The sequence below is a fragment of the Nycticebus coucang genome, chromosome 24 (assembly GCF_027406575.1).
Source record: "Nycticebus coucang isolate mNycCou1 chromosome 24, mNycCou1.pri, whole genome shotgun sequence".
NCBI lineage: Eukaryota > Metazoa > Chordata > Mammalia > Primates > Lorisidae > Nycticebus > Nycticebus coucang.
The window spans coordinates 23492448-23505230 of record NC_069803.1 but is presented as its reverse complement, the minus strand read 5'-3'; the positions used below and the strand labels follow the sequence as shown (position 1 = coordinate 23505230).

The window sequence follows — 12783 nt, the reverse complement described above, 5'->3', positions numbered from 1 at the left end:
TCCCTAACTGCTCCCAGGGCACAGATGCCATCTTGCACTGCCCACACAGGTCACCCTCCCCCTTCAATAAACCTGGCCAGAACATTTCTACAGCCTGGTCTCTGGGTGACGCCGTCTACACCTGTCACATTTAGTAGCCAAGGTAAGATATAGAAGCAGGTTTCCTGACTCCCAGCCAAGACTGCTGACTCCAAAAGTGACCCTGGCCTTATGACATTCTCTCTCCCCACTTGTTCTCAGTACAATCACAAATGATATTTTTAAAATTGTAGATTGCTTTACAAGATTTTGAAAATCAAGAAAAAACTCAAGGAAAGCAAAAGCTTAGCTATCATTCATAAAGCCCCCCACTGAGCCCACCAGTTGGAAGTGTTCATCCTCTGAACTTCTTTAAAGTCCATCACTTTCAAGAGGGCAGCTTAGGAACGTGATTGATCGGGGCCTGATGTATCTCCACACGTAAGAAAGTTCCTCAACCCCCTGATGAACTAAGTCCATTCTCTCAAGAGGAGGGGACCCTCATATGGCCCTCACTCCTGATGCAACACTTGGCCCCACCGTGGGGACATGCTGGAAACAGCACCCACCACCAAACATACTTGTAGGTTACCCCTACTTGTTCTCTGATCCAAGCACAGACTCAATGTCGTCTTATTTCCTGTAGCACAGCAAAGAATAGGGCTGGACTATTTAAACCAGGATTTCTTAGCGGCTCAGGACAGCTAGAGAAAGGTAACATGAACCAGGTAACAAGGCTCACCAAGTCCAAGCCACTTTCCTCCAGCAGAAGTAATGGCATCTCAGAAGTTATCTCTCCTCTATGTGACCGGTCAGCTATAGTCGCTCTTGTCCTTGCCATCAGGTCATGGGCCTTTACCTTCTCCCAGGGCTTTCTGTGCTACATTCTTAACACTCTCCCCGGCTGGCTCACTCACTGGCTTACCTACCTGGAGCTGCAGACCCAGTGCCGTGGTCAGTCTCCTAGCCTGCGTCTGACCCTGCCCTCCACCTCCAAGCCCATCTCCCCCACAGGGCAGACACCAAGCACATAGGAGACACTGAGAAACGGTGGTGCCAGACTAAAATATGGTATGATCACAGGGGAATCAATTAGGCCACTCACGGAATATAAAGAGGCGATGGGAAACAGATAAAAACAACGGCACACCTCTAAGCCACAAGTGGCCAAAAACCAGTCCTCCCGTAGGGGAGTGGCAGTCTGACTGACCAGCCTTCACAGCAACTCCCTGCTCACACCATCAAGCTACCCCACTCTCCTGTGGCCTTGCCAGAACCAAAGTGGGGGCTGGGGGCTGGGGGCTGAGGTCAGGGGAGGCACGAAGGAACCAGAAACTAATCCCAACCTCAAGAAAAGACCAGGACAAGTGCTTGAGTTTTTTCATTTAATTATTTACCAGGTAAAAAAGAAAAAATAGTGATTGTTTCTCTTCACCCCCAACATTTCCATTTCCCAAGGTCCAGTGGGAGAGAAATTCACTGACCAGAACGGCGATTCCTGCTCCTGGCTTGGAGCAGATTCTTCTCCTCTGCTGTCTGCCACCTCAGACAGGAGGGACAGGGCCAAGGGCTCCAGGCAGATCTCCTTTCGCCTGGGCTGCAGTGGCCATGTGGCGGTTACCTGTTCTCTGTTGCCTTCAGACTCTCTCCTGTCTGTCCTCCCACACCACCACCTCCAGTTCCTCAAAGGAAGCAGGAAGATGGGACCGTGGGAGGCAGGGGCAGTGCAGAGCCTGCCGGGGACGCGCTCGGCAGACCCCATAGAGGGCATGACCTCCTGTGTCTATTGCACATCCTGGCTCAGACCACTGCCCTGAGCAGTGGGCTAAGAGCAAAATGCTTTCTAATTTCAAACAAAGAGCCTTATTGTGTGCCAGGCTCAAGAAGGGGAGGTGTATTGTTGTGTGGCTCATTGTGGAAAATAAATATATATGTTTCACTTTAAGTTATTGATGATGGGGCCAAGGCAAAAATTTCACCTCTTTAAAAAAGCACATGAGATCTGGACATCTTGTGGCCCTCTGGGCTTCTGGGCTTCTCCCCACCCAAGTGCAAAAGACCCAGATTAATCCTTTCCCCATCATCAGATCTCCTGCATAAGATGGAAGAGGCAGTGTCCACCAACCACATGATCCCCCTCCCAACTGTCACAACGCTGAGCCACTCAAGGGAGACCTTTTTTCCTGAACACCCGGAGATTCTGACAAATAACCCTAGAGAGAAATCTTTTACATTGTATGCTTTTCCATAAAATAGCAGCTCTTAAGTCCCCTCAGATAAAACTTCTGTGTGATTCTCATTCTTCTCATCACCAGTGGAAATTAAGTGGGACAGGAGTAAGTTACTTAACTGACATCACAGACAGAATAAACCCCTGTAAAAAACCATGGAGGCAGGTGGTGGGGGGACATTTGGCAAAGCTGCAAATCTTTCACCTTCATGGGCTGGAACGAAGCTGGTGGGTGAAGACAAACCTAACTGAGCCAATGGCAAGAACTGCAGGCTATGAGAGACAACAGGTCAAACACAGAACTGTATAAATCGTGGCACTATAAAGATGAGAAGGCAGGTCCATGATACCAGCTGGGAGCAAGCCTTTGGGGCAACGCTTCCAGAAATCCTATCTGTCCTGTAGTAAGTGGTAGCATCCAGATAAATCAGAGTGGTTCTCCTTCCTCCTCTTCCCCAAAAACTCTGAGAGCTTTGCATTTAAATAACTATATACACAGACAAGCCTGGTCTTTCATTCACATGAGGGTCCTTCACTTGAGGGTCCTACAATGGCTTTAGAGAGTCGGTTCCAATTGCCTTTTCGGTGATTTACTGCTTGGGACCAAACCTGCAAGGAGAAGAAACGACGGAACACTATAACGGGAACATCTTTATGATGAAAGCATCCTAGTGTTTAAGGGACTGAATCTTAATGTAAGTGACAACCACCCCCCAACTCCCTTACAGGCCTCTGGCACCCCAGCAAATGAGTAATTGGGCTGGGACCCATCAACATGGTTAGCCAGAGTGCCACGTGTCCACCAGCAACCCTGGAAAACAGCTCCACACCTCCTTCTGATAAGGACAGCTTCTCAAGTTCAGCTTCAAGTTCAGCATCCGAGTTCCTAGGGTTAGGCACACTGTTGGTATAAAACGTCTCATTGGGGTTGTTGGGCAGATCCAAAGGTTCTTTGGTGGTGTCCTGAAGGAGGATGTCCAATTCCTTCTCCAGTTCCTCACTGTCAAAATCTGGACAGAAGAGACAACATAAAAAAGCATAAACTCCAAGGAAGTAACGCATTAATGCACACAGGACTGAGTTACCAAAAACCCACTCAGCTTTACAAAGGATGCCTAGGCCTCTCTGTAGGTTAAAAAAAAAATCATGGCTGGGCATGGTGGCTCACACCTGCAATCGCAGCACTCTGGGAGGCTGAAGTGGGTGAATAGTTTGGACTCAGGAGTTCGAGTCCAGCCTGAGCGAGACCCCATCTCTACTAAAAATAGAAAAATTAGCGAAGGACTGTGGCAGGTGCCTGTAGTCCTAAGCTACGTGGGAGGCTGAGGCAAGAGGAGCACTTGAATCCAAGAGATTAAGGTTGCTGTGAGCTGTGACAACATGGCACTCTATCCACAGTGACAGAGTGAGATTGTCTACCCCCCCAAAAATCTTGTGAGTCAAGAGATAGAGGAGACCTTCAAGCAGATACTCATTTTCCATAGAGCTAAATCATCAAGGAAGTGTATTTTGCTAACCCCACTGAATGGACACTGCCTCCCCTTGCCCTTCAAAAGGATCTTCTGGCCAAAAGCCTTGTGAAAAAGGAATACTGGAGCACAGATGGGTCACCATCACAGCCTCTGTAGGAGGAAATTGCAATTCCTTCTTACTGCCCCTGCAGAAAAGCCCAGATAGGATATGCGAGGTGAAGCCTGCCTATGCCAAGAAAAGCAAATCTATGATGAAACCATAGCATAGGGAAGCAAAGCTCTCTGGGAAAGAAAGAAGAAAAAGAGAAAGCATCATCTTGTCAATCCACTCACCCAAGCCATTGGTTACCCCACCAGCCAGAGTCTGAGAAACTTCATCCTGGGTGTCACAGAGCTGTAAGAGACAAAAGCTGTCAATCCTTGGGGTGGGGAGGGAGGAGAACAGAAAACACACACAGCTTCTTATTGTGAGGGATAGGAAATCAATTCCTAACCCCAAGAATGACCTTGGACACTGGGAATGGAGTCTCTGAGCATTTTGGTCTTTGGGGAACAATGTCTAGGGTTACAAAGAAACACTGCCCCATCTGAGAATCAAGAAAAGCTTCCTTCAGTTCACAAGATAACAAGTCAAGTTTGGAGAAAAGGACATGCAACACAGTGAAATATGTCCTCTCTAACTTTGTGTGTGTCCCTCCCTGGTCCCTCCCAGTACCTCCTGGATCTGATCCACAAGGCTCTCTGCCTTCTCCACTGTGACATCCTTCATGGAGAGTTTTAGTGCTCCTACCCCAGCCTGGTAGGCATTAAATACCTGAGGAGAAAGCAAAGTTATTAATGCAAATGACAAACATTTGGCAAAATACATGTAATATTGTCTTAGCTCCAAAAGACAGCTTTGGGGGGCTTTTCTGCAACCCAGGCTCAATTCACCCCATGTGCACTGGGGCCAAACCTCCCAATAGGAAAAGCAAAGGCAACCCCAGCCACATCCTCAAAGAACAGACATCTTCCAAACAGCAAAGCCACGGTTGTGGGGAAGAGCAGTGCATGCTGGAAAGACCAGCCAGTATGGAGCAGAGTGAGCGGCTACCATCTGATCTGTCTGGGAGGCACAGATCCGGTCCAGAATGCCTTGAACAGTGTCCAGCTTGGCATGCAGGGCCTCAATGCGCTTCTCCGTCCGTTGCTTGGCCTTGAGAGACCTCAGTGCCTAGTAGGGCATGGAGACTTAGGTCAGGGATGGATTAGACAAGCCAGAGGGCAAGCCAGCCCTTCCCAGACAATAAAACCACCCACACCTTCTTCCCTCCCATTTGTAAAATCAGTCTCTGGGCCACCTGCAGACTCTGTTCCCTACAAGCCTGCAGTGGGCCCCTCTCTGCCTGCCCAGGACACTGCTACACGGCCAGAGGGGAAGAGAACTCACCAGTTGTTTCTTTCCTTCTCGGCATGCCCGGCGGGCTTCTTCTTTACACCTGTGAAACAAAGGGACAGATGGAGATGACTGTGCCACAGGATGAGAGTGGCAGAGTCTTCAAAGGTCCCTGAGAATAACATTTAGTTAAGGTGGCTTTAAACGAAAAAAACAAACCCACTCTACCCAATGGCAACCACCAGCCCACTGCCAAACTCCTGCAGCAAGTCAAGACACAGACTTAGGCCTGTGGGAAGGCAAACTGACTAAGGACAGGCAGTTTCAGTCCTTAGGGGAGAGCGCACAAATAGAATACACACACAGCTTCTCACTGGGGGGGATAGGAAATCAATTCCTAACCCCAACAATGACCTTGGACATAACCCTTCCCCTTCCAAGGCTGGATCTCTCCCATTTTAAGACTGACTGAACAACTTCGGAGCTAATATCTCAGTGTCTTCCTGTTTCAGAGGGGTGTTCCTGTGCCTTGACAGGGATCTCTGGCACAGTCGTCCAAGGGAGGAGACCTTCAGAAAGACCTCTGTGAAGGCAGAGACCTGTCTGTTCACTGTTACATCCCAAGTCCCAGAGACAACACCCGGCCCAATGAACACTGGCACAAAAGAACACAAACATAACATCACAGTCGTAATCCTGAGGAAGGAGCACTGAGACTCATTTTTCTTCTCCTTTGTGATACTCTGTGTTTTCCATGATTTCTGCATTGAGCAGTTAGTACTTTATAATTAGTAAAAAAAAAAGTAATAATAATAATAACCTTTTTTTTTTTTTGGTTTTTGGCCAGGGCTGGGTTTGAACTTGCCACCTCCGGCATATGGGACCGGCGCCCTACTCCTTGAGCCACAGGTGCCGCCATAATAACCTTTCTTTTTAAAAAAGAGACCACAGATGACCAATGTTTTGCTAACTCTGGTAAGGTGGGGTGGGGGTTCAGCTCAGGGGTAAGTTACCTCTCTGCTTCCTGGGATAAGGACTCCACTTTGCGCGAGAGGAGCTGTTCGCTCTGCATCAGCTGGTAAACCCCGACGTCTACGTCATTGACGGGGGACACCTTGGCATGTGGCCCCCGGGCAAACTTCACAATCTGAGGGACAGGGACATATTACTGAGTACCGGTGGGCATGTGAGTACAGTGACCCCACTTATCCATGGGGGATATATCCCAAGACTCCCAGCAGATGCCTGAATCCTCAGATAGCACTGAACTCTACGCGTACAGGTTGTCAGTGACATTGGTGTGCAATTTACTATGTTAAACCATTTTAAACCGCACACAAACTTTATGTTCACCTTGTACACACTATACACATTTTTCTTTATTCATAATTTTTCCAACAGAAGATCCATTCTTACCATAGATCTGAGCAAGCTCAGCATGTGGGTTTTCTCTCTTTCATTATTAAGTGGAGAACTTCCACGTTTTCATTTAAACGAAGCACTTTAGGCTTCTCCTTGGCATATCCAAACTGCCAGCATCACAACTTTTGTGCCTTGGGATATTACTCTGCATAAGGGTTACTTAAATGTGGGCTGTTCAGCACTGCAATTCGAGTCTAGTAAGAGTCACTTAAATGTGAGCACTGTGATTCCATGACAGTCGATCTGATAACCAAGATAGCTACCAAGTGACTCACGGGGGGCACCTTGGATAAGGGGGGACAACAGTATCCACTCAGTTAAGTCACTGCTGTGTCAGTGAGTGAACAGACGAACTTCTATACCTTCTCCCCATTCTGCTCAAGGACTGTGACTCTCTTCTCCTTCTGCAGCTGCAGCAACACCAAGTAGAAGGTCCTCTCATCCGGGCAGGAGTTAGCACAGAGGGCGCTCAGCTCGGAAAGGGCTACCACAGGGTGGGAGGACAGCGGGGAGTTCTGATACAGACGATACATTTCCTCGGCCTTTTCCTGCAGAGAAGGCAAAGTCGGCTCACCATGGGATGCAGTGAGCCCTGACCCTAAGCTTTAAAACCATGATCACACAAGGTAAGAGCAGAGACACGCTGACCCCACCCTCCCTGAAGTAGTGGCTTTTTGAAAAGGCAAAAAGACTTGTAATTTTTGAAACTTTGGAGGAAAGATGAGTGACAAGGTCTACAGTGAGGCACATGATACACAGCAGACAGCTCTGTACTCGCACTTCCGTCTGGGACTGCAAGTTTCTGCCTCTCCCTGGCCTTGATTCCCCAAGCACAGAAGGAGGTGGTGAGGTGTAGTGCAAGGAGCTGTGGACTTCAGCTGAGGCCTGAATTCTAGCCCAACCAATGCAACCCCGAATCAGTCCCCACATCACTGGTTCTCAGCATTCCTCTCACAAACCAAAGAGGGTGGATGAGATGGCAGGTCAATTCCCTTCCAATTCTAGCTGCTTCGTTTTGCTGTCATTCAGTGACACTGCAAACACTGTAAAAGGACTGCAAACCAGGACCTGAGCTTGGCCCAGAAACACCCAAAGCACCCGGCATTCGCTGTGGGGACCCTGACTGAGCGCTGGAGCTCAGGGCAGAGGGTTGGGGGAATAACCATGCAGGTGGGGAAAGGGAGTATAGATGGAAGAAGGGGGTCCCCCTGAAGAAATGTGGGCTGTTCAGTCAAAAATCCTGGGGGACAGAGAGAGATTGGTAGATTTCGGAGACCTCCTCAATGTGAGGCAGAGTGTGTTGGGTCTGTCGGGGTGAGGAGAAATGGGTGTTTTTCTTTGGGTGGGGGAGGAGATCGTGCACTGGTCCAGCTATGTGGAAGCTTCTAGGACTACAGAAGGGCCCAGAGGTCAGGATCGGGCTGTGCATTTCAAAACAACTACCGCCTACAACGTACTTCTGCCACTCAAATATTCAGCCCATTTCGTAAACACAAACACACAGAAAGTTCCCACAATGTCATCCATGGCAGTTTTGGTGAAAAGAGGGGGACTGAAGTAAGTGACAGAGTGAACAGGACATGAGGAAGTGGTGATGGTAACGCCTCATCAAAGAGACAGCAGTCACTAGGCAGGGCCCACGCGCCACAGGAAACCATGTGTGATGGGGAAAGGTTGGGTGGGCTTAGAGGCTGAAGAAGGAGAGCATCAAGAGAGGGAGACAGGACGGACGGGACAGAGGCTAGCTGAGGGGACAAGGGACAAGAGGGACACGGCAGAGGCAGAGCAGGTCTGCGCAGGAAGGCGCTGCATCCCGAGCACAGAACGCTGCAGGCCTCACTCAGGAGCGCTCTTCTCTGCAAAGTGCCTACAGAGAGGAAGAGGACGGAGAACAGAACCAGAGTGTGAGGCAACAGGAAAGGAGAAGAAAGCTGGGGGCTCTGCGGGCCTCCTACAGATGGCACCTGATGGGGGCCTCAGCCTGGGCGATAGGGTGATTCTCCCCAGCAGGAAAGGCAGACGGTGTGGCTGATCCAAGCCTGTGGCTCTGCTTTGTGTCTCCTGGCTGGGACCAAGGGAAATGCAAAGGAACAGAGAATGCTGGCCAGGCAATCAGCTATGCGATCTGGGTGGGAAGGGCAGGCCAGGCCAGGAGGAAGCTGACTGACCAGGACAAGGCCCTCATGCTCTTCAAGACAGAAGAGCAAGGACAGTGGCACGCAGGCCATCCGTAAGCTGCGTATAGTCAAAGTAGAAGGCTGAGCCTGGTTTGCTGATTTAGGGGCAGGCCGAGCTGAAAGCCACAAGGTCCTCGGAAATCCTGAGAAAATTCCTGTCAGCAAACCACAGAAGGCAAAGCATTTCTTCAATTATAGCTTATCGTTAATCTCTGTGAATACTAGAAAATAACCAACTGTTTGTTACTGACAATTCCCAAAGGATCACCCTTGAAATTTCAAAGTCTAACTAACAAAGAAATAATGCTACAAATCACAGTAGAAGAAAGGTCAGATAAACTCAGTGATCAACTATGTAACTATGTCACCAGGTAAAATAGACAGTCCTTTTCTAAGGATGTACACAGAAAAGCAGAGGACCCTCCCGTCATACCAGATGGTACCCCAGGCCACACCCCCTTCTGAGCACCCACCTTGAGCAGCTCCACAGCCACAAGCACCTCCTCAGCTGGGACCTTATTCTCCCCCAGCACGTTAGAAAGAGTCCACTTGAGAGGCTTCAACAGGAAAACCCCGACCCCCCAGGAGATCCAGCTGCTGTCTACACTGGCCATGAAGTCTGACTCCCGCTGCAGTTCCCCTCGGCTGCAGGGAAAGAAAGAAAGGGTCATGTAGTGGCACTCACTGCAATGTCCCATTCCAGTCCCCTCCTTCCCCCTGTTCCCAAAAGAGGAACTTCATCATCATCACTACCATGCATTAGGCCCCTACTCTGTGTCAGTTACAACATACAGAACTTATACTCCAGCTCCAAGGCTCACAATTCTCTGAGATAGGTGGTGTTACCAGCATTTTAACTAATCAAAAAACGGAGGGAATGAGAGGGTGAGGAGAGAGGCCAAATTTAAAGCGTGATTTGCTAGGCTCCAAAACACAAGTGCTCCACCAAGATTACAGAGGCATAGGAGGCAACCAAACCTATGTTGACATTTCCTTTTACAAATGGTGCTCAAAACAATAAAAAGAAATAAAGGATCACTGTTAAGGCTAAGACGTAAGGGGCAATACAAAGACGTACAGAGAAAGGACTTTCTGCTATATCTAAGTTAGCGTGTGGATAAGATGTTAGTGTTTCATGGTAATAGTAAGAGCAGCTAAATTTATTAAATGCTTACCACAGGCCAGTCACTATGCTAAGGGCTATATAAGGAACATCTCTTCACATTCTCACAATAAACCTAGGTACAATCATCATTCACTGTATAATCAGTCAAACTGAGGCTTAAAGACAGCATACAATTAGTCCAGGGGCACATAATTTAACAAATGGCAGACCCAGGTTTTGGTTCCAGGCCAGTTGGCCTTTAAGCAAAGCTGTTACCTACTATGCTAACCTACTTCCATGGAGAATTATCTCCCTGAGAAATTGTTCAGATGCCAGACCTGGTCTAACACCAGGAAGCTTCACTAGAGTGCCAGCAACCAGGAGAGGAGATATGGAGGTACGTGGATCACTACGACAGTTTTGAGATAGACTGTGTTATGGTCCATTAATACACATCTAAGCAATGCAGTAGATAGCATTCTTTATGATTCACCCGTGCAAGTTTCAACTTGCTCAGCTTACTGGTGTTGCTGGAAGGGCTTCATGTATTTCTGTCCACGCAGATTTTACATTTCTTGATTTTTGCGTGTGTCAGGACTTTCAAGATGACCCATATGTTACAGACCTCTGGGTTGGAAGTGGAAGACAATTGTCCCTTTGCAATAAAGAGGCCCATTCTTGTCTCATCCACACTGACTTTTCAGCTACTACTGTTTCCCTTGTTCCCCACTTCAGGCATGAACTAAAACTTTTTCCACAATACACTTTCTCCAAAAGGAGAATTTCTGAAAGGCTCGTCACATCAATATCAATGAAAAGGTACTGAGAACAAAAGTAAAGAAGAGAGACCTATTAACCACCAAGAGCAGCAAGCTAAAAAAAGGCCATATCCTTCCTTCCCTGAGGGAGCTACCATGGTAGGCTGGTCTCAATGATTTGTACAGTGTGAAGTGCAGATGATTTAGAATCTGAAGACCAGGGGTCCAGTCCTGGCATTACCTCTAACTAGCTGTGTAATCCTGAGTAAGTCACTTGATCTGAGACAGTTTCCTCTTCTGTCTGCTGAGGATAACTCTATCACCTCGCCACAAGGCTACTGGGAGGGCCCAATAAAATAGTGTAATCAGAGTATATTTATACTGTGAAGTGCTGTACAAATAATAGAGATCAATGTCACCTCCTTAGGTACCTTCAAAACACTGCACCTGTAGCACACGTATCACCTACAGACCTTTTCAGGACACCAAGATACTCAGGAAAGTCCTCCTCCTCCTGCTCTGTGTTTACAAACAGCCTGTGCCAAGGACAAGCCAGACGCATGGCCTGTGCCACCGGTTGATGGCAGGATGCACACAAGCCTCTTCCCTACGAATGCCCTCTTCCTAGCTGTGATCTTCCTTAGTTCAACAAATCTTACCTCGTAGACTTTCTGCTCCAAAAGAAATTCAAATTTGGAGGCCCTTAAGAAATAACTGCACAACGGGATTCTAGTCCAGACAAACCATAGTCACCTCTGTCACCGCTGGCTTCTCGTTTTACTGTCTGGAACTCATCTAATTGGACTATCCTGGCCTCACGATCTCTCTCCAGAACCCCTCGCTCTCTCCTCCAGCCTTCTTTTTCGCCCACTGGACAAACACTGGACGCCTACTCTGGCCCAGACCTTGGACTGGGCGCAGCGCGCGGTCAAAGAGGACCAGGTCCTCGGTGCCCTCAGAGAGCCAACCCCGCCCGCCCGGCCCCGGCCCGCCCCTCACCGCAGCAGGTCCTGCAGCACCGTGGCCAGCCCCAGTGGGACGCTACCCTTGCGCTGAAAGGCCTCCTGCAAGTCCCGCAGGCGCAGGCGCACCACCCCCTGGCGGCGGCTGTGGCTCAGCACCAACGGCGCCCAGAAGCCCATCTTGCTGTCCCAGTCGGTGCTGTTCACCTCGCGACTTCTCTTGAAGGCAGAGAACAGGAAAGACATGCGCTCCTCGTCCTCCTCCCACTCGGGGGGCAGTAGGCCTGCCAGGTCTGCCCCGGCCAGGGCCTCGGCCTCCCGCTCTGGGGACCACATCGGAACCCCAGCCCCGGCAAGGACCCGAACACAACCCTGGCCCCAGTCCTCTTCCGCCCTAGTTCCCTCCCGGCTTCCGTTCCCAGACCACCTCCTCCTCAGTCACGCGTCACCGCCGCCCCCAGCGTGAAATAAGTCCCGAAAGTCCTCACCACGCATGCCTTGCGCTGCGCTCCCTTCACCAGGTGGTGAGTGATGACGTTATTTTCAGAGCGACACAAGAGCTTTTGCGTCGGCCCCTCCGCCTGCGGTCTTTGTGCGGGAAGAAGAGCTTCGCGCGTGCGTGACAGCTGGATGCCTACTGCGGCCGGTTCAGGAATCGCAGTCTGGTAAAGCGTTATAGGGAGGGAAACGATTACACCTCTGATTTGTAGTTTGAGATCATGGGACTAGAAAGTCCCCGCTAGAGTACGCGAGTGGCTCCAGTACCTCCCTGGTGGGTCCTTGGATCACGGTTTAGACCAGACGTCCTTCCTCAGACATTTAAACTTCCAAGATACTTACTTTTAAGATAATGTCAGCGGATAAAAAGAACTGTTGGTCACTCAAGCTCTGTGATGGTGCACACACTTATTTTAGAGATACTTCCGAGAATCAATATACTGAACCCTTAAGGCGCAGCACAAATCTAAGTAACTCTTTCCCAAAACCTTTGACTGTCCTGACTCATTTTTGATCTCTTTCCTGGACTACACAGTTTAGCATTTACTATTTTGTCTTTTGTTCCTTCCGTAGTTCCTTAAGGCCAGGTACAATGAGCTCATATACATATATAAAATTCTTAAGCTGTCCAGTGCGTTGGAAATAAATTGCTTTTCTTTTTAACTGACCCACTTAAGAGGCGAAAGGATAGCGGGCATGTGACGGGCTCCTGTAATCCCAGCTACTTGGGAGATTGAGCAAGAGGATCTTCAGCACAGGGATTTGA

General features: G+C 49.1%; 1 protein-coding gene across 2 annotated transcripts; it reads right to left on the bottom strand.

Moving 5' to 3' along the window:
* Positions 1-1383: 1383 nt before the first annotated feature.
* Positions 1384-12148, bottom strand: CHMP7 (charged multivesicular body protein 7). 2 transcript variants are annotated; one of them, XM_053578182.1, is made up of 10 exons: positions 11557-12148; positions 9168-9339; positions 6880-7065; positions 6109-6242; positions 5150-5198; positions 4814-4933; positions 4436-4534; positions 4054-4114; positions 3079-3258; positions 1384-2857 (listed from the first exon to the last, which is right to left on the bottom strand). In XM_053578182.1, exons 1-10 carry the CDS (start codon positions 11853-11855, stop codon positions 2805-2807), a joined length of 1353 nt encoding a protein of 450 aa, XP_053434157.1. In that variant the 5' UTR covers positions 11856-12148; the 3' UTR covers positions 1384-2804. The 2 variants fall into 2 exon arrangements, with proteins under 2 accessions (XP_053434157.1, XP_053434158.1); XM_053578183.1 differs by having other exon boundaries at positions 11727-11930.
* Between the last annotated feature and the right edge of the window lie 635 nt (positions 12149-12783).

Bases quoted from the DNA above. Each gene is read 5' to 3' on its own strand.
- CHMP7 (XM_053578182.1), bottom strand. From the start codon at position 11,855: ATGTGGTCCCCAGAGCGGGAGGCCGAGGCCCTGGCCGGGGCAGACCTG. The intron at 9,340-11,556 runs GTGAGGGGCGGG...CTTTCCCTGCAG, and splicing joins GTGCTGCAGGACCTGCTGCG to CCGAGGGGAACTGCAGCGGG. The intron at 7,066-9,167 runs GTGGGTGCTCAG...CCTTCTCTGCAG, and splicing joins TGGCTGTGGAGCTGCTCAAG to GAAAAGGCCGAGGAAATGTA.